The sequence below is a fragment of the Momordica charantia genome, assembly GCF_013281855.1.
Source record: "Momordica charantia cultivar OHB3-1 chromosome 5 unlocalized genomic scaffold, Mcharantia_2.0 BLBB01000005.1, whole genome shotgun sequence".
NCBI lineage: Eukaryota > Viridiplantae > Streptophyta > Magnoliopsida > Cucurbitales > Cucurbitaceae > Momordica > Momordica charantia.
In genome coordinates, this window is record NW_028275163.1 from 22,710,568 (window position 1) to 22,731,152 (window position 20,585).

The window sequence follows — 20,585 nt, forward strand, 5'->3', positions numbered from 1 at the left end:
AAAATAAATAACCCATCTAATAATTATTCATCTAGTTAGAAATTACATTAATTCTTTTAATTATTTCATATCATCAATTAAAAGGTGGGAGGTTCGAATCTTTAGACTCAAAAAATAAATGTGGTACTAACAAAAAAAATAAAAAATAAATATTGCAAACTTTTCTCTTCCATCTCAATCCGTCATTATTTCTTAATCTAATAATTATAATTAAAATTAATTATTCCTCTAGTAGAAAGATCTTGAGGCATAATTTTTTAATTGATTGAGTTTATAAGATTCTGATCGTTATAATATATGCGATGATTATTCCATACGCAATCGAACAATATTTATAATAATTTGCTTTGGAGTTCAACTCAATTTAAATTAATATAAAATTTTATTTCCAATTAAATTTACTTTTTAATTTAGATTCAATATAATATCTATTTTGGACGGTTTCACGTCTCATGTTAGAGAGAGAAGGGAAAAAAAGTAAGAGAGAGAGGATAGGAAGGAACACACGTAACAAACGAACGGTCACAGATTCAGATTCACAGCCATTCGTTCCTAATCTTCGTAAAACGACGACGTACCCACGTGGCACGTGGGCCCTCATTCAGCGGTCCTAGAAAATTCATCAAAACAAGTTATTATTATTATTTATTTCCTGGCTCTTTTTATTTAAATATTTAGGTTGATCTATTTTTTTTCCATTTTTTATTGTGATGTGATTGGAGCATAACTTAAATGGACGAGGTAGTTTAATATGCAGGGAGGTTCTTACTCTATAATTATTAAATTGAAAAAAATCATTTTGATAATTATATTTTTAAATTTTGTTTATTTTAATTCATGTATTTTTCCAACATTTAGTTTCCTTTTATATACTTTAAAAAATGGTTTATGGTTCATGTATTATTTTATTTATTTATATTGCCATTTTAGTATAACGGTACATTCAATAAATTTATTGAAATGCAGTAATAATTTTATAACAAAATTATATCTTGTACAAAAGTATATCAAAATTTTACCAAATAAAGAACACCCCGGAAATATAGAAATTAAAACGGACACTTCAAAATTTAAGGATCATAATAGTATTGATTTAAATGGAAATGTGTTAAAAATTTATAAACGAAGATCAAAATCTTCATTTTATATAAATGTAGTGATTAAGGTGGACGTTTGGAGCGTACCAATGCTAAAATAAACAAAGTTAAAATACTATTTTCATACTTGTACTTTTAGTTCTGGTACATTTTGGTCAATATACTTTCAAAATATTTATTTTAGTTATTGTACATTAAATTTTGGTTCCTCTTGGTCAATGTACTCTCAAAATATTAGTTTTGGTTCTATAGTTTTAGAAAACGAAAATTTTGGTCATTTAATTTAATTTTTAATCTCATTTTTCTCAATTATAGTTTCAACACGACACCATACCTAATATATTTGTTTAAAATGCAACCATGACTTTCTATTAAAGAATTTTTAATGTACCTTGAATCTTATAAATGTACCTTGAAGAAAACAAACCAATAGATTAAAATAAATTAAAATTCAACATAATAAAAATTAAAATTGCAATTGTAAAGATAAAAAAGAGACTAAAATAGATGGTTCGGGAATAAAATAAATAAAATAATATTTAAACCCAAAAAAAGCTTTTAGAATCACGAAAAGAGAGTTGGACTTGGAACTTGAAACTTGAAACTATAAGTGGGACCCGCGTAACATGACTATCCACGTGGCATCCCATCTCTCCTCCGCTCTCTCCCTCTCTTTCGCGCCGTTCATTTGCCTCTCCCCATTTCTGTGAGTCAGTGAATTCAATACTCAAAATACACACAAACCTTTTTTTTTCTTTTTCTTCTCTCTGAATTCTCTTCACGCTGTTTCATCACCTTCCTCTCATTCAATTTCGCCGGTTCTCCTTTTTCTCTCGTCGGAAAATGGTTTACACGATCCCCGGGATTCGGTTCCCGGCAGTTCCATGGCTCTGCAAGTGCTCCGACTCCACCTTCAATGGCGACAGGAGGATGCCGCTGTCTCTCTTCACCAGGAAGGACTCGTCTGCTAGTATACTCACTCACTTCACTTTTGCATTTTCCTTCTCCATAATCCTTTACTCTGTTCTAAGATGTGTGCTCCCGGAGCTCCAGTTGATTTTCTTGTTTGATTATTGTTTTTTGCTGGAGAATGTCGTTTATGTGCGTTTTCTTGGGGAAAGGTATATTTTAAGTCTAGAGTTGGATCACTGGCGTTGGAAATTTGATGCTGTTGTTTGTTTAAGTGGACTTGTAAACAGATCAGTGGTTAATGAACTTCAGCTCGTACTTGCGAAATTGATGACAATGTTTTTGGAGATTTGTTCTTCTTTATATGGAGTTGGATTGATTCTTGTTTGCAGGGAAGATCGTTGCAACCAAGTCTTCTTATGATTCTGATTCCGTGTTATCGACTGCAACTGCTGCATCTGACAAGGTCCTGATTCCTGGGAGCCAAAGCGATGGCCCTTCGCCTTTGGCTGGCCAGTCCGGAATTTCTGGCACAGTCTCAGAGGATCCTCAGGTTAGTGATATGATATTTCTGCTCTTGGTTTTACTGAGATTGTTAGCTTTAAGTTTAACTTAAGCTGAATTTTAGATTTTAGACCGGTGAAGGTGCATTGTGGAGGGACGGGGTCCACGGGGATATTGCATGGAAATGTGATGGTATAAAAGAAGCTTACGAGAGTGGAATGAGCAGGAAAAGGCTATTTTTCATTCTGGTGGATATTATTATTTTGCATTGCAATGGTAGAAATCCAATTACGAGATAGAAGACAAACCTTTTGTTAGATGGTCTTCCATTCTAAATGATAGTGAGATTGTGGACGCAGTCACGCAGGTGTCTTCCATTAGTAGTAAAATAATTTTATGCAGTTGAATTGCTGATATCCTGAGAAAATTAAAGTATTTGTTTGGACTATCGTCGAAGGGGGTTTTAACAATAATGATAAAGTTCAAGAGAAATAGTCTAATTGCCACCTATAACCAAATACGTATACTCTTTGTAATTCTTGCTGTGAGTGCTGTCTGCTTATATTTGTAGTGGTCTTTCTCTCAATTATTTGGTGGAAGCTCTTTCAATGGATTGTTCATTATTGACTTAGCTTTCGCTAGATCAGTCTTTGGAATGTTGCATCCTCTCATTTGTGGTCTCACCAATCTCACTAGGAAGCTTTGGTCATTTGGTTCTGAGGTTAAAGCTATTCTTAGGTTCTTTTAGCTTGAGAGGAATAGAAGAACCTTTCAAGATGAGTTTAAGGTTCTTTTAGCTTCTCGGCCTTCTCTTTGGAGTTCTTCTTCCAAAGCTTTATGTAACTATTTTCCTTCTTCGATTCCTTTGAATTGGAAAGCTGTTTTTAGACCTGTGAAGTTTTTTGTATATGTCATTCACGTGAATAAAATACTTTTCTTATATAAAAAGTCTTACTGAATTCGAATTCTTAAGGATCATACATAATTAATTTTTCTGGTAACTTCTTTGAATTGTATGATATAGTTCTAACTATAGGTGAGATGTTTAAAATCTCTAAGGTTGATACTTAGAATATTAATTCCCCCAACACATTTTAGAGTCAATTCAACAAAATCAGCCATTTGGCTTTTGTTTTATTTGTTCCATGCCCTGCATTAGTCCTGTTGGTAAATTTATCTATTATCAAGGCCCATCCAAATTCCAATTACCTATTTCTAGCCTTTCTTCTCCCAAAAGAAAAAGGAGAGATACTGAAAGCAGCCGGCTGGACTTGCGCTTTCCTTTCTAAGGACGTTCATAAGGATAGCTTTTATCTTATGGTTGTAGCTTGGTTGGTTCTATTTACTTGACGCCTATACTTTTGTCTTTATACTCATGTTTATATTCATTGTCACATCAGTTATTTTCTCAATCATTTCCTTCTTATATTTTTGTATCTTGGTTTCAGGTGCTTCATGATGTAGATAGTCACACAATAGAAGCTGACGAGAAGACGAAGGAAGAAACAGATCAAGATCTTCAGTCGTTGGTAGTAGATAATGCTGATGGTGATCAAGCACCATTGGAGGAGATATCAATTCCTTCACAAAGTAACAAGGCTGAAACCATTGTGAGGTCCATTCCTCCACCTGGCACTGGACAGAGAATCTACGAAATAGATCCATTTTTGTTAGGTCACAAAGAACATATTGATTACCGGTGAGTTTGTTCTGTCATTCTTTATAGCTTATAACTTCATTCCACACTCTTCTGACATAAAACACTTCCATTACACCTAAAAGAAGTACATTGACCAATAAGGCATCAAACTGAATGAAGCCAATGGGATTCTGAAAATTCATTTGATGGGAATACCATTAGGGTAGAAGTTGGAAATAGTTAGAATATTAAGGGACTATTAGTGATTAGCCAAGGAGTTTGTTAATAGGAGTTGGTTACAGATGGAAGCAAAGGGAGGAGATAAAGGTGGACAATAGTTTAGTTGGTCTAGGCCTGGGTGAGCTCAAGAAGGAAGTTCTAACCTCTAAGTACCTCGGATACTTGGGGAGTGTTATTGTACTTTATATTTATCCTTTCAATATAATTTCATTCTTTGGTTTCTGTCACCATCCATCTAATATTAATAAAAAGAAATAATTACGAAAAGAATCTTGAAGGAACTTGGCAAAGAGACTTTGAAGTACATAAGAACCAAGTTTCTTCACTTTCTTTAGAAGCATCTTTGAAAAGTCTCATCTCTTTCAAGGAAAATTCTCCAAATAGTCCCCATAGTAGCATTTTCCTTAAGGTCTTTGCCTTTCATTTGAAAGAATGATCTCTCAGGATTTGTTCAGGGTTGCAGGAAGCATTCTTAGGAAAAGACTGAAATTCATGTAGAAGGGACACAGCAGTGCATGGATAAATGGTACTCCTGCTCCCTCTTACAAAGGTAGCATACGTTAAGACGCATAAGATAAATGAGAGTACAAAAGAGAGGTCTCACTATAAAAATTAAAACCACAGAAGCTCAGCATAAAAAATAAGGCAATTATCGGAAGCGGCTCCAGAAATGAAAAATTAAAAAAAAAAAAAAAATTGTGGAGAATACTCAAAGGAAGACTAGTCTACACCTCTGAAAATTATCCTTCTCTTTAACCGGACATTATAAATGATAGCAAAGGATGCGAGAAGCCAACCTCTATTATAGGAAAGGGGATGAACGAATACCTTCTCGACTATGCCTCAACAACTTCTACATGGAGCCAAATTGACACTAAACTCTTCTTCATCTGAACCTTCAATAGCTTTTCCAATTACATAATATTCTCTCTATTCTGCCCTTTTTCTTTTCCGTGCTTCTCCAGCTCTCCTCCTTCCAGATCACATCAAGTTAATCAATTATTTTATTTATAAAAAGTGTTAGAAAAGAACTTATCGCATTGGTGCTGTTGTGTTGGGTTATTAATGCCGGGTGTTGATCCTTCCTAGAGTCCAGTTTGAAGATCTGATGTCTATACTGGGCTTAATTAAGACAAATGATCTGTAATATATTTGGTTCTATAGGAGGTATTCCCCCTCCTTACATGCATGACTTCATTCCTAGAATTAGGTTTCCTTTTCTTGTTTAACCACCCATTCTTCCACGTAGGTTGGCACTGCTTATAAGTTATATATTAGGTGTCTACTTCGTATAAAATATGAAATAGTAAAAACAATTTAATTTTTTTCTAGTTTTGTATGGCTCCTTGTAGAATCCAGTGATGTCGAATGTGAGGGATCTTTCATATCCCTTTTATAATTATCCTTGCATAAAATCCTTCTCTTGTTCGTTTTCATAGTGTTGGATCCAAAGTTTAACCATTTCTACATGTATTTAGATATGGACAGTACATAAGGATGAGGGAGGCTATTGACCGGAATGAAGGTGGTTTAGAGGCGTTCTCTCGTGGCTATGAAAAGTTTGGTTTCACACGCAGGTAACTTTATTGGTTTTTATATGTCGCCTGCATCTTTCTATCTCTCCGTCTCTCTCTCCCTCACCCACAGCTGCACGTGTGAACACTGATTTTGACCAGCTTATGATTGACTCTATTGTTATATGTAATAAAATTAGAACTTTTAGAACAATAACTTTTATCTATTCATTTTCTGCTGCTGTATGGAGAATATATTTGTATTAGGAAAATAAAGGATTGCAAGAGGTGATAGATATTTCGGCGATCTCAGGGAAATAAGGAAACCAAAAGTATGCAGAAAATATGAAAAATTATTTATAAGGAAAACATGAAATTATATTTCCAACAGTTAAAGTATGTGGGAGTACCATTTTCTATTTTCTATATTTGGTTCTTTCAATCAGCAGTGTGAGTCGAGATGTGTATATTTACTTAGGTAGGTTTTTCCCAATCCAAAGTGACAAAGGCGATGCTGAAAGTCACTGTTGTAGTCTTGTGAAGTGTTATTTTTTAGCTCAAATAAATAGTTTTCATGAACCTACTTATTCCAGAAACCTATGGTCATTTGAAGGCTAGTAGATATGATTATTTTCGTCATTTTTTGTGAAGCTTTTCTTATTACTCGATCATCATATTCAGACCCCATGTTTCCTAATATAATGTCATCATATTTACTTTTGATTAATTTCATTTATATTGTGTTTAATAAGTAACGAAAACGGTGTTTTGATGCATTCCAAAATCTATCTTGCTTCAAGATATCTTAAAATAATTTCATCCATATAGACCTTGTGATAGAATTCACTTCAGATTCAAAAGAGTACATAGGAGTGCCAGCCTATTGGAAATTTAGAGACTTCCCCTGCCCATTTCTTAGCTTATCACCTGAAAAGTACTTCTCCCCCTTACATCAGCTATTCTAAATAGCCACTAGGTTTGCACCCATTTCCCACCTACTAGTTAGCTACAAAAAAAATACCCCCCACTAACATCACACTTCTTACCCACTAGTTGCCCCCTCACTCTATTTCCGTTATATTTGTGTTAATAATAGGAGGCCTACCACCTTCTTTTTCCTATTCATTGTTATCATTTAAACTGTGCATGATCAACTTCTTGTAGGGTTTCTAAATTTGTTCTCAATTTGTTTTTTCAGTGCCACAGGTATCACGTACAGGGAATGGGCACCAGGAGCCAAGGTCAGTTTTTCCTCACCTTAATGTTGGTTAGAATTTTTCATTTATTCTTGTTCAGTTAATTGCTTTGGCATAGACCTAGGAACTATTCAGAGACCACAAATCCAACATTATATTGGAAACTTTATGCAAAATCTTTGAACTACATTTTATACTGACTGAACAATAGCTAAGGTAGTAATTATGCAATGGTATCTAAATTACAGTGAAGAGCTGTTTTTTTCTTTTTTCCTTTTGTTTTTTGTCTTTTTGTGTTTCGTGGTAAAGAAAAACAAATATAGATTACTTTATATGATAGTATCTATAAATAAATTGTTGCATTGACTGAAATAAGTTGATAAAATACTTCAAAGCATTAAAGACTTCCAATTAATGACCAAGATATTGAAGATGAATTGCTTTTTTTGAAAAGAAACTTTACTCTGAAAAGAAGGGATCAGATTTCTACTGTTCTGGAGGCTTATTGTCAAAAGCCAAAGATCTAGTTCTTGAGACTAATCTTCAAAAGGAGGAAATCTTAAAAGCTATTATAAGCTTGGGTTTCAACAAGGCTATGTTAGGGTGGAGTTCTTTAAATAATGTTGGAATACTCGCAAGAGTAATATACTAAAATTCTGAGGGCACTGTAAGATTTTTTCTTGAAAGGTATAACTATTTCTTAAGTGAAACCTACATTTTTCTCATTCCCAAAGAAAATCTGATGCCAAGACTGTAAATGACTTCCACTCTATTAGTTTGACCTTTTGTCTCCATAAGAACATTGCTAGTTACTACAGTGCTTGTTACAAAAGATTTAAACGATGCTACCTCGACCATCTCTATCTTCCAGTTGAATTTTGCTGGAAAGGGAGTGGTTTCACACTTCACGGTTGGGAAAAAAAGAGTACAGCATTTTTTCATCAGTCTCTTGCAACAAACTGATGGAAAAAAAGGGCACAGCATTTACTGTGAATCTTCCAAAGGTTATCTGACAACATTATTAACAACCTATCCTAGGTCCAATTTAATGGAGAATTCAGTTTTAACTCTCATTGACAGATTTTTTTAACTGCATCAAGGAAAATAATTTGTTTTACTCTTTTAGTCAGCTGCGTTGATTGGAGACTTCAACAATTGGAATCCCAATGCAGATATTATGACCCGGGTATGCAATATTTGTTGCAGATTCCAACTCCTCATTGTTTATCCTAATAAATTTATTTGCTCTCTCTCTCTCTCTCTCTGAACTTGATACTTATTGTGCATTTTAGTACTTTCTTTCTGGATGTAGAATGCTATTTAAAATTATGTTTTTTGTATGTGCAGAATGAGTTTGGTGTCTGGGAAATTTTTTTGCCTAATAATGCAGATGGTTCACCAGCCATTCCCCATGGTTCTCGAGTGAAGGTACTTATTCTCAAGATGTTGTATGAATTATGCAAGAAAAATAATTGTGATATAAACCTCTAGAAGACTTTTATTTGAAAATATGGATGTGAAATTAAAATAACTGAAAGAAAATTGCTGGATCGCTTTTTTGATTGGCCAATATGAAGCCTACAAGTAAGTAGAATTTATAACAATTACCAAATACGGATATTCCATAACATTTACCACCATTAAGGGGAAATGACCTAGAACAAACTAATCCCAAGGTTGAAACATTCATCTGAAGCATAGGTTGCCAATGTACAACACTTGATAGATTCAGTCTTGTTTCTACGAAGACATAAAAGGACCGAGAAAAATACTTGAAAAATAAGTGTAAGAGGTTATTTTGAATCTTTGATAATAAACATATGTAATAAATGGTTTACAACAATTTAAGCAATGCTCGTCTATGGGTTTGGGGACTTTCACCCAAAGATGACAATTTTCACTATCTCCAGAATGAGTGCACATAGGTACGTACATACATGCACAAAACAGTTTAAGGAACCTATCTAAATCAAGTATATTCCAAATCAGTTTTTACGTAAAAGAAAAAAGGCAAAGAGTCAATGCTGATCACAAATAAAGCTAAAATTTTCTTCATGTAGGGTTAACTTCTTATTTTCAACAATAAAGTTAGGGCATTCTTGTAAATAGCAAATCAGGAAATCATGTTTATGTTTGACTTGTAATATCTGAGACCTAAAGTTTAAGTGATTTGATTAAATTAGATTAGTTTTACCGTTTCAGTTAGTTGAATACAAGACTATTATGCGCCTTTCAGTTACAAATATTTTATTTAATGGAGGAAACGGATAATCATTTTTGGTTGATGGCCAGTGACCAAGCTTTTTCTGATGTTGCAACGCACAAAATCAACAACCTTGTTCTAATGCATCATGAATTGGATCTTTGTCACTTGTAGATTCGAATGGATACTCCTTCTGGCATTAAAGACTCAATTCCTGCTTGGATCAAGTTTTCCATACAGGCTCCTGGTGAAATACCGTATAATGGCATATACTATGATCCACCAGAAGAGGTATGGCAGAAAAGTTTACCTTATGTCTTATAACCATTCAGACAATATGGAAAACCTTTTGGAACTGCATATCTGCAAATATTGATAAATAGTGGGGAAAAGATATTATTGACATTAGATTTTACCCTACTTTGAATCCATGAGGGCGTTTCAAAAATCAAAGTTCAGTGATATTTTCTATCAAAGAGAAAAAAAAGAGTTTAATGACATTGAATTTAGTATCTTAAAATTTCCCCCTGTTGTTTAGTGAGATCATGGGTGAGAAAATCCTTATCTACTGCATTGTTATTTGGTGATAATTGCTTGCTTATTAGCTAGTTATTATTGTATGACTTTCTATATCGAAGATGCAAAGTGTTTTGTGTTACTAAACTATACTTTCTGTATGCCTCTTGTCATTGAAGGAAAAGTACGTATTTCAACATCCTCAGCCAAAAAAGCCGAAATCACTTAGAATTTATGAGAGCCATGTTGGTATGAGTAGTACGGTAAGCATCTTCTGTTCTCTGCGATGGTTAATTTCTGCGTTCTGTTTAAATGCTTATTCTTCTTTTCTTTTGTGTTATTTTCAATGCTAAAAGCACTCCCAAAATTATGTTTGGGAGGGAGTAACATAAAAGTGTAAAAAACACTTTAAAGTGCTTGACCAAATAGACCTACAAGTTGTGGCTGGAGATCTTTGGACAAAGTCGACGATGTATAATCTCCCTAAAGTAACCAACCAAGAAAAAGTCTTGATCTTCTTTGGAATTTTGGTTTTCCTTATAAAATTGGAACTGATGCCTTCCCTGCTTAAAATACTCGGTCTTACAAAACTTAAACCAGCTACCAACTTTAAACAAAAGGCAAAAGCAAAGACTCGATCTTTCCGGCAGCAACTTCACTTTTCCAGAAAGAACCTTCTGGTTACGTTTTGCTAACAACAAAACTCAAGACTGCTGAAACTTTATGAACATAGAAACCATCATCTTAAACTGTACAAACATCACCACCAAAAGACAATGAAAATCCTTTGAAGACCACAAGATTTAAAATCCAGAAACCAGCACATATCTTGGTTGAAAGAGCATTACACAAGGAAAGCCAATGCTATAGAAGAAAGTTTTATCTAATTCTATAGAAAAAATTTGTATCCAATTGACTTTTCACCTTTTTCCTCTCTCTAAACCCAAAACCCTATCCCCTTCCCTTTCCTCTTCTACTACGAACAAAAGCTTCCAGCTTGAACCTTATGTTTTGCCACTGTATAAATATTCTTCATTCATGTCTTGATATGCTAACATTGAATTGAAGGAACCTATTATAAATACATATGCAAATTTTCGAGATGATGTTCTTCCTCGCATTAAGAGGCTCGGATACAACGCTGTCCAGATCATGGCTATACAAGAGCATTCCTACTATGCTAGCTTTGGGTAAGTTCATGTTTATTATACGCTGATTTTTCTAAATTTTTCTGTAGTTTTTAGTATAATTCTGTTAATGAATGATGTGCAGCTTTTTCAGAACTATTTCCCAACACTTTGTGTGGTATCTCCCTGGATTCAATTGTTAACTTGCGTATTTTAATGTAGGTACCATGTTACCAACTTTTTTGCTCCTAGCAGTCGCTGTGGAACCCCTGAAGAACTTAAGTCCTTGATAGATAGAGCTCATGAGCTGGGCCTGCTTGTTCTCATGGATATTGTTCATAGGTAAACACGGGAAAAGGGACCATTATCCTTTATTTTATTTTCAGTACACTACTTTGTGGGATAATTGCTTTTCTTTTCTTTTGTTCTATCCTTTAGTATTCGTTACCTAGTCTTTATCTTTTAGGATTGAAAAATTGTCTTTTTATATCACCTGGCATATATGGAGGCATTAGGTAGTTCCTGGCTACTTTTCTTCTAAAATGATGACATATAAAAAACTGGGGAAAATCATTTTCATCAACTATAACTCCCGCAAGTTGTATTCAAGAAGGAAAAAAAGATCTCCAATGGGTCATATGATACAATGTAAAATCTTCATTACACTGTTTGGTCCGACCACAGTTTTGAGATCTTTGGCTATAAATTTAAATCCATTATCTGGTTCTTTGTTTCAAGTTCTTTTTCTTTATTCATCTATTTTTCATTAAAAAAAACCATTATCCTTTATCGTTCTGTATCTGATTACAAATGCAGCCATGCATCAAAGAATGTGTTGGATGGACTAAACATGTTTGATGGCACTGATGGCCATTACTTTCATTCTGGATCACGAGGCTATCATTGGATGTGGGATTCTCGTCTTTTTAATTATGGAAGCTGGGAAGTAAGTTTTATTTCTTTCTTTCTTTCTTTCTTTCTTATTCTCTATTTTTTTTTTTAAATAATTATCAATGAACAAGTGTGTGTGTGTGTGTGTGTGTGTGGATGGACTTGACTTTTGCCCCCCTTACATTTACCTCATATATAGATATAACCTAAGGTTTCATCCATCTGTAACTTTCATTTAGGTACTAAGGTATCTGCTATCAAATGCAAGATGGTGGCTGGAAGAATACAAGTTTGATGGGTTCAGATTTGATGGTGTGACCTCAATGATGTACACTCATCATGGCTTGCAGGTACTATTTGGTGAGGGTTGGGGAACTTACCTTACAAGATGGGGCGAGGTGTAAGGCTTTCGTTACTTGAGAAATCTAGTAATAAAGGCTTATGAATGACATTCTTAAATTTTGATCACAGTCCGCTGCCTATAGATCTGTAGCTCACTGTCTTTTTTATCTTTTGATATGGTAATTCACATTTTAGCTCTATTTGACTACAATTGTGCAATGTGTCAGGATTTATAATAATATGTAATGTTGGTGCTTTGATTTATGACCAGAACTTTTTTTTTCTATCTGAGTGTGCTTTAGGTAGAGTTTACTGGAAACTACAATGAGTACTTCGGATATGCTACAGATGTAGATGCTGTGGTGTATCTGATGCTGGTCAATGATATGATTCATGGGCTTTATCCTGAAGCTGTTTCAATTGGTGAAGATGTATGTTTCTTGAATTCATTATAAAGTGACACTATGTACCCAGAGGTTTTTTTTTTCCTTCTTTTCTTTATAGATATGTTGGTGATGATAATAACGTATACTCCTTTCAGGAACTTAGTGCTTAGTTATCATATACGTATAGGTAATTTTTATATTCCATCTGATTTTCTAAGTGTCTGCATCCATGTCTACATTCTTATACACATCCATGAACTCTACTTCACTACTATAAATAGGTGATGCACTTCTCCATGCCAGGAATCAGTAACATGAACTTCGTTACTTTGGTAACATGCATTATCTTGCATACTCAATCTGTACATGCATTATTCTTCTTTATTGATCAAAATAGAATATCTTATCCTCCCTACCTCTTGTATTCTTGTTTTTTTAATGGATTGTTTCATAGAGGAGAAAAAAATTCCAAGCATGATACACAGCTTGGGTATTCCACTCCAACAGAGTGTTGGTGTTGGACGCATTTGATGTTTTTGACACTCAAAATTGATGAGAATGTTCAAATTTTAGACATGGGAATGCTGGAACACTTGGTTTGACCATTATAGTGGTTAAGTTTTGCTGTCTATTCATGAGAATTGAGATAAAATTCTAATTTTTCAGGTTAGTGGAATGCCTGCCTTTTGCATTCCTGTCCAAGATGGTGGGATTGGATTTGATTACCGTCTGCACATGGCCATTGCTGATAAATGGATAGAGCTTCTCAAGTATGTTTGTTTTCTTCCTCCTACTTTATCCAGATTTGCTAAAAACACATATTGAAATGTTCTTTGCCTTAATTATGAGTAAATGCAAAAATAATTCTTATATAATTTGTCACTTCTTTTTTTTTATATAAGAAACGATTATATTCCACAAGAAACAAAACGGAACAGCCTAAGGGCCGGGGGGCGAGAAGCCCCCCTCCCAAAGAAACTTATGCATTACCGCCTTCAAAAATCATGTGTCATACATCTCTATATTATATCTTGGCTGAGAGTGAGTGCATGACATAACCTATATGATATTTGACTGGCTATTTTTCAAAAAAAAAAAAATGCTGCCATTAATAAGAGAAGGTTCGTTTTGAAACTTTCTTCTTGGACTAAACAAATTTGGGAGTGTGGTAGCATAATGCCTCCATGTGAAGGATTTTTTGAATTTTTTCCCCTAAATGTACGTAAAGAAGTTATGAGATGCTCTACTTTAACCAATTTTGTGTATGGCGTAGGAAAAGCGATGAAGACTGGAAAATGGGTGATATCGTTCACACGCTTGTTAACAGAAGGTGGTTAGAGAAGTGCGTTGCATATGCAGAAAGTCATGACCAAGCTCTTGTTGGTGATAAAACAGTTGCATTCTGGTTAATGGACAAGGTTAATAAACATCATCCTGGACTCGTTCTCTCATCAGTGTGCAAGTAGAAAGTATATTTATCTTTAAATATTTCTATTGAAAACATTCTCAAACTTACCACAACTTCTTTTTCACTCTTAAGATGCATGCAACAGGCTAATAACTAAGTTGTGTAGGTTTCATAAGTGTGAAATATGTTAGATTCTGAAGACTATAATTTACTATAGAACATGTTATTTTATCTTTCAATAAGATTGCATGTTGTGTTAAGACTAACAAAAAGCAGGCGACTACACATTTCTTAAAGTTACAAGCCTGGAAATGAATCCCCAAGGCAGAGTAGCAGATGCAATTTTTTAATACAAGAATATTTGAAGACATGCAATTTGTGTAAGAACAATGTTTTGCATTTACTACCAGCTGCTGAATTTGTATGATATTGTACACTCAACCCCTACCAAAGAACTAAATAAACAAAATGGAACTACCAGAAAGATGGATGAATGTAGAACAACTAATAATTCAGTGTAAATTTGTCCAGAACCCGGGCTAGTGTTCGTCCAATTGTAAATTTTGTGATTAAACATCTCATCCAAGTTTTGTTAAGGGAGTATAATCGTAGAAACCTTAAAAAATTATAGATATGTTTAAATGCTAGTTGACTTTTCGTCTATTGTTTTCACCTCTTCAACCATTTATCCAACTTTATAAGGCAACAGGTTTTAGATTTTAAGAGATTACATAAATATTGATTAACCTGTACTTTTGAAATTAACATACATTCTTTCATGCCAATTTTCTTGTTTATATTAAGAGTGGTTCCAATGACCTTATGAAGCATATACAAAGAGGATTACTTATGTTGCTGAGTCTCTTATTTCATGTTTTCCAGGACATGTATGAATTCATGGCTTTGGACAGACCATCAACTCCTGCAATTGATCGTGGAATAGCATTGCATAAAATGATAAGGCTTATTACCATGGGATTGGGTGGAGAAGGATATTTGAATTTCATGGGGAATGAATTTGGACATCCTGGTAAGATACTGCCCTGCTTTGTCTTTCATTTTTATATCGCTGGGATGATATTTCATATAAATCATTCATTATGTGGCAGTATCACGGTTTTATCAACGTGTTGCTCTATTATCCTTTGGAAAATCTTTTGCCTAATATCATTCTTTCAGAGTGGATTGATTTTCCAAGGGGCGATCAACATCTTCCTGGTGGTGCAATAATTCCTGGAAACAGTAACAGCTATGATAAATGTCGGCGTAGATTTGATTTGGTGAGTGATTGCCAACTCATATTTTCTTCTCTTATTTAGGTCGATATTTTATTGAAGAGTGTGATCATCACGTGTCTGAAGTTTAGACCTTAGGTTCTAATGGCTCAGATTCCCACGCTGATATTTGGTACAACAACAATGTTAGAACTCAAATTATTAAAATCTTGGTTGATTCTTGTGGTGATCAGACTAGAACTTCTAAATGTGGCGTTATAAAACTAAAGGTTTAGCAAGTTTCTAGATTATAAATAAAGATGAGGCAGAAGGATTTTAACCACTCTGATCATATAGACTGGCTTCTGCAGTATGACGGGGAAAGAATTCACATTTTTTAATTATCTGATAGCTTGAATTTCAATTCTATTCTTGACCATGTCATTTGCTAGTATAATTAAAGAATATATCATTTACAGAGTAAGGCTTGACTCTCATTTTTCTTTTTTCCTCTAACGTAGTAAATAGTTTCCCAAACTTTTTTTTTATCAATGTTCTAGTCAGATTTTTTGTTTGAAAGTTTAATCGAGTATTCTTAGAGGAAATAACCATTCTTGTTCAAATTATTGAAGTCATAATTCAGTGTGATGGACAATGGGTGAATGAGTTTAAGTCATCCACCTAGGATATTAAAGTCCCGCGAGTTTCTTGACAACCAAATATTGTACAGTCAAGTGGTAATATGATGAAATTAGTTAAATTGTGAATAAGTTGGCAATAGACACTCATAGATATATAATTTTTAAAAAAATCCCATTCGCAGGCATCCAAAAATTTTTGGATGCCACCATAGAAATTACCTTTTTTCTCATGAGCATGGAAATGTTCTTTCAAGCCTTCATTTTCTTTTCTTTAAATAAATTCACAAGTGTATTTTTGGGGGAAAAAACAGTTGCTTAATTTTAAATGATATTTTTTGCATTAAAGGATTTATGATTTAGTTTATTTTAGTGATTAAATAATTGCATCAAATTCTTATATATAAATTATTGTGGAATAAACATAATTACATGTTCCAATGCCAATCTTAGTTCAACTGGTTTAGGCACTTATCTCTGACCAAAATATCATGAATTTGAATCCTCACCCCCACTTGTTGTGTACTAAAAAAAAGTATCTAATGTTTTGTAAAATGTTTTTTTTTTCATTTTTCGATATTTTGTTCCAAGGGAAAGCATTTCATACACATCTAATAAAACTTTATGAAATGCATTATAGTTCATAATCACCAAATCTTTTCCAGTTTAGAAGAATGGAACTGTTGATATATATATATATATATTTTACTGACATTTAGTTACATATGTGCATATAGGGAGATGCAGACTATTTAAGATATCGTGGGATGCAAGAATTTGATCAGGCCATGCAGCATCTTGAAGAATCATTTGGGGTAAGTTTCTCAGTTTTAAAGCCTATCTTTTACAATATCTTAGACATTTATTGAAGTTCCTGGATTATAAAATTCAAAATCCATCCAATGACTGCGTGCCTGTTATCTTGTAAAAAATCATTTATGCTTTAAATGGTCACTCGGTCCAAGGTTATAACAAAGGTCAAAGGGTCTTAGTTAAGTGTTACAAATTTGTGTATGTCTTTTTCGATGTTGTAAATGACAGGGTCTCTCATTGTTCTCATTAAAGGTGTCTCTATTGTCTCAACCTGGATCCTACTCCTTTGCTGCTCCTTTTTTAGTAAAATATTGGTCCATCCTAAACCCTAAAAATTTGGTTCTGTACAAATGTGATGATTTGTTTTCTGCCACTATAGTTTGTGTAAAGCGGTAAAAACTTATGGTGTCTACATTTATGAGATTGTGTTTTTTTTCCAAATCTTGTACATTTTATAAATCGAAAAATTGTCTCTGTACATATTTGATGGTTTATATTTTAATCCGGTGTCTTCTGCTATGGGAATTGTAATGAAACATCTAGATTGGCATCTTAAGTTGTTAAATTGTGTTTTTATAATTGTTGTAGATATTATCTAACCTAATATATATTTTTAAATATTTCTCTACAAATTTGATGATTTGATCTAGTTTGTCTTCTGCCACCAGAGTGTTGTGCAGAGTGGAAAACTTCATTTGATTGGCGTATATATCTCTTGTCTGCTTAAATTGTCTTAATAATATCTTTTTATCATAACTTCGAAGTTTCCTTTTTTTCCTCTCTGCTCTGACTTTCATGTGCTCGTAAATCTGTAATAACCAACCATGCTTGGCTCCATTATAAACATCAACTGGTTTTTGGTTGCAGTTCATGACTTCTGAACATCAATATGTTTCCCGGAAGAATGAAGCAGATAAAGTTATTGTGTTCGAAAGGGGGGACCTGGTTTTTGTTTTCAATTTCCATTGGAGTAACAGCTATTACGACTACCGAGTGGGCTGCCTAAAGCCAGGAAAATACAAGGTATAGTATGCACAGTATTAAACATTGGCACTGTGGCTTGTACACTTTTTTGGAAGTAATATCCTTTCTTTTCCCCTTCTCTCCTGCTCTCATAAGTCATAATCTGTGTTCAAATTCTATAAATAAAGTGGCATTGTTTTCATTGTTGTAGATTATCTTGGACTCGGATGATCTGCTATTTGGAGGGTTCAGTCGCCTAGATCATTCGGCCGAATACTTCTCAATCGTGAGATAGTCTCTTATGATCTGCTTTTCAAATAGATTGATCTGCAGAATATTTAGATTCATATATTTGTTTCTGCAGGAAGGAAACTATGATGACCGGCCTCGTTCTTTCCTAATATATGCTCCCTCTAGGACAGCCGTGGTCTATGCTCTTGCATCAGATGATTCCAAGCTTGTAGAGGGCGAAACCAAAACCGAGACCGAGACCAATGCCAAGACCTCAACCTCATTGGATTAGAGTTTCTGACGGTGAAGATGGTTCCACTCATGTACCTGAAGTAAACTATGAAGTGAAGATGGCTGGATTCGAATGACACGTAATGGCTCCCCCGGAATCTTTCTAGGTAAAATTGGATACAGCAGCTAACAGAGGTATAGTATAACGTTTTCATTCTATGCAATGGATTTCATTTGGCCTTTGCGTGGTAAAAAGCAAGAAAACCAGAGAGGATCAATAGATGTTTTGCCTCTTTCCTATTAATAATTTCATGGCAATTATATTTGGTGGTTTCAGATTCCGGAGCTGGAAACTTTTCTTTGTATAGTAGAGCGTGTAAATAAAACTGTTTCCAAGTCATGGTTAAATTATAATGAGATGGGCGTAGAGAGTCGGCCATGGCGATGGCGCCATGAAAGAATGCCTGTGGCTGTGGATGTGAATTCTAAGACACAGTAAGCGCCACTTCTTTCACCTTCTCTTGAAGTCATAAAATTAAAAATGCTGTTTCCTTAGAGTTAAGTAAAGAGATTTATTAGTTGTGAAATTTTTGTTTGAGTGGTACAAATACAATGCCATTTAACCCCACGTGACTGTTCTGCAAGGGCATTTTAATTATTGCTCTGACACTTCGTATTTCAGTAAAGATATACTTCCATGTGGGTGTGTGATGCCTGCTGGAAAAATGGCTAGAGGAGACTGAGAGGGAGGTTGGATATATATATATTTTTTCCTTTTTATTATTTGGATTTTGCACACCCATCAACATTATTATTTAATGGTAGAGATTCAAATCCAGGTGAGTCATTTATGTTACTCTAATTTTGGTCGGGTTGAATTACAAGTTTAGTTGTTGGATTTTGACGGGGTGTTCATGGACCCGCCCCAAATGGGATGGGGATCCCCATTTAGCCTCCTTGCGAGATGGGGTGGGCGAAATTTTGTCCCCTCCTATTTTATATATATATGTATGAATTCACTAAGTTTTTTTTTTCTTTAGGTGGGGAGGATTTAACCATGTAAATGCTTTTTTTTTTTATGATCGTGAGGGTGGGTCAGCTTGTTTGTACCTCGACTAATTACACGAGTCAATATCTGATTCTACTACATTTGATTTTCAAGAAAATACTTAAGAAATTAATTCTTAGGTAGGTGGCTATCTGTCAAATCAATCACTCATGTTATGATCTTCTACATCCTAGGTCTTCCTATTTCTTTATCTGTAGAGATTGAAATTACCATTTAACTAGAAACTTCTTTTTAAAAGAATTATTAATTGAAAAATTATTTTAAAAAATAACAATAATAAGTGGAGAATTATTTCTCGGTGGGAATCTATGCCTTGATCGCTACAAAATTTTGTGGGAAATTTTGGAGGGATGGGGACGGGAACAGGAACGGGGAAGGCTTCATCGTTTTTGCCCCCACCCTGTGAACACTCTTGGTGACATCTAATAGGTTTTCAAACTTTTAAAGTTGTGTTCATTAGGATTTTAAATTTTAATAAGTGTTACCTAGGTTCTTAAAATTTTCAATTTTATATCTAAATTGTCCCATTATAATTTCTTTTTCTTTCTTTTTTTAAATTGAAGAACTTATTAGATAAAATTGAAAGTTCAATTAGCTCTAAGATACAAAATTTAGTTGTAGGTCTGAATTTTAAGAAATATCTTTTAGTACAAAGATCTATTAGGCAAAATTGAAAGTTGGAATTTACTAAATATCTTTTAAATTTAATGACCAATTAGAGATATCATTGAAAGTTCAATGAATTACTAGACACGTTTTACTAGTCAGGTTTACGAACTTATTAGACATCATCGTAAAAGTTAAAAAGTTAGAGCAACCTTGTAATATACTTTTGGCCATTGAAGTTTACTTCCAAATCCTTTTACAATTAGTTAACACTAATGGTTGAAGGTGCTGAGGGATTATTTAGAACATTTTTTCAAATTTCAGGGATCAAAAGTATCTTTTTAAAATTTTAGGAACTAAATAGATCTCAACTTTAAACTTCTTTTAATCTTTTACATTTTTTTTACTGTGATCAATTAAATTTTTACTTTTGTTTTGAAGGTAGATATCAAGGTATTACAAAATACAAAGCATCAAAAGAGTTTTTGTGTTCTCTTTAATTTATAAGCTTTCAACATTGCTTTTTATCCTTAAAATAATGTCCCCATTGCAGTTTATTTGCAGGGTTGTTTGTTTACATAATTTCCAGTTTTACCACCCTACTTTATCCTTAAAATTTTATTAATTGTCAACAAATCAAATCAAGAGGTCCACTAAATTTTTTTTACTACATTTTGTTTAGTTTAAATCACTTGGATGCTAACCCCATGTTTGTGATGTTATATTTAAACAAAAAAAAACACACACACACACACAATTGGCCCACGAATTAAGCTACGCTATTATTTTCTAAAAAATAAAAATTAAAAAAATATAATTAAGCTACGGTAAATTAATGGGTTTGTTTG

The 20,585-nt window shown here is 33.8% G+C and overlaps 1 protein-coding gene across 3 annotated transcripts; it reads left to right on the forward strand.

Moving 5' to 3' along the window:
* The first annotated feature begins 1,790 nt into the window (after positions 1-1,790).
* On the forward strand, positions 1,791-18,845 carry LOC111014301 (1,4-alpha-glucan-branching enzyme 2-2, chloroplastic/amyloplastic). 3 transcript variants are annotated; one of them, XR_002601816.2, is made up of 23 exons: positions 1,791-2,067; positions 2,399-2,559; positions 3,959-4,209; positions 5,868-5,966; positions 7,102-7,144; positions 8,226-8,285; positions 8,447-8,527; positions 9,477-9,593; positions 9,998-10,081; positions 10,887-11,008; positions 11,168-11,287; positions 11,762-11,891; positions 12,076-12,186; positions 12,481-12,609; positions 13,231-13,334; positions 13,838-13,982; positions 14,855-15,002; positions 15,152-15,252; positions 16,562-16,639; positions 17,505-17,660; positions 17,812-17,886; positions 17,965-18,257; positions 18,400-18,845. XR_002601816.2 is itself a non-coding variant. In XM_022288978.2 (22 exons), exons 1-22 carry the CDS (start codon positions 1,941-1,943, stop codon positions 18,121-18,123), a joined length of 2,601 nt encoding a protein of 866 aa, XP_022144670.1. In that variant the 5' UTR covers positions 1,791-1,940; the 3' UTR covers positions 18,124-18,845. The 3 variants fall into 3 exon arrangements, 2 of the variants coding, with proteins under 2 accessions (XP_022144670.1, XP_087979907.1); XM_022288978.2 differs by having other exon boundaries at positions 17,965-18,845; XM_088123781.1 differs by lacking the exon at positions 12,481-12,609 and having other exon boundaries at positions 17,965-18,845.
* The last annotated feature ends 1,740 nt before the right edge of the window (positions 18,846-20,585 follow it).

What these genes read in the sequence shown, in the direction of transcription:
- LOC111014301 (XM_022288978.2), top strand. Translation starts at nt 1,941, where the DNA reads ATGGTTTACACGATCCCCGGGATTCGGTTCCCGGCAGTTCCATGGCTC. An exon ending in TTAATTATGGAAGCTGGGAA is followed by an intron (nt 11,892 to 12,075) that starts GTAAGTTTTATT and finishes ACTTTCATTTAG; the next exon opens with GTACTAAGGTATCTGCTATC. An exon ending in CGGCCGAATACTTCTCAATC is followed by an intron (nt 17,887 to 17,964) that starts GTGAGATAGTCT and finishes TTGTTTCTGCAG; the next exon opens with GAAGGAAACTATGATGACCG.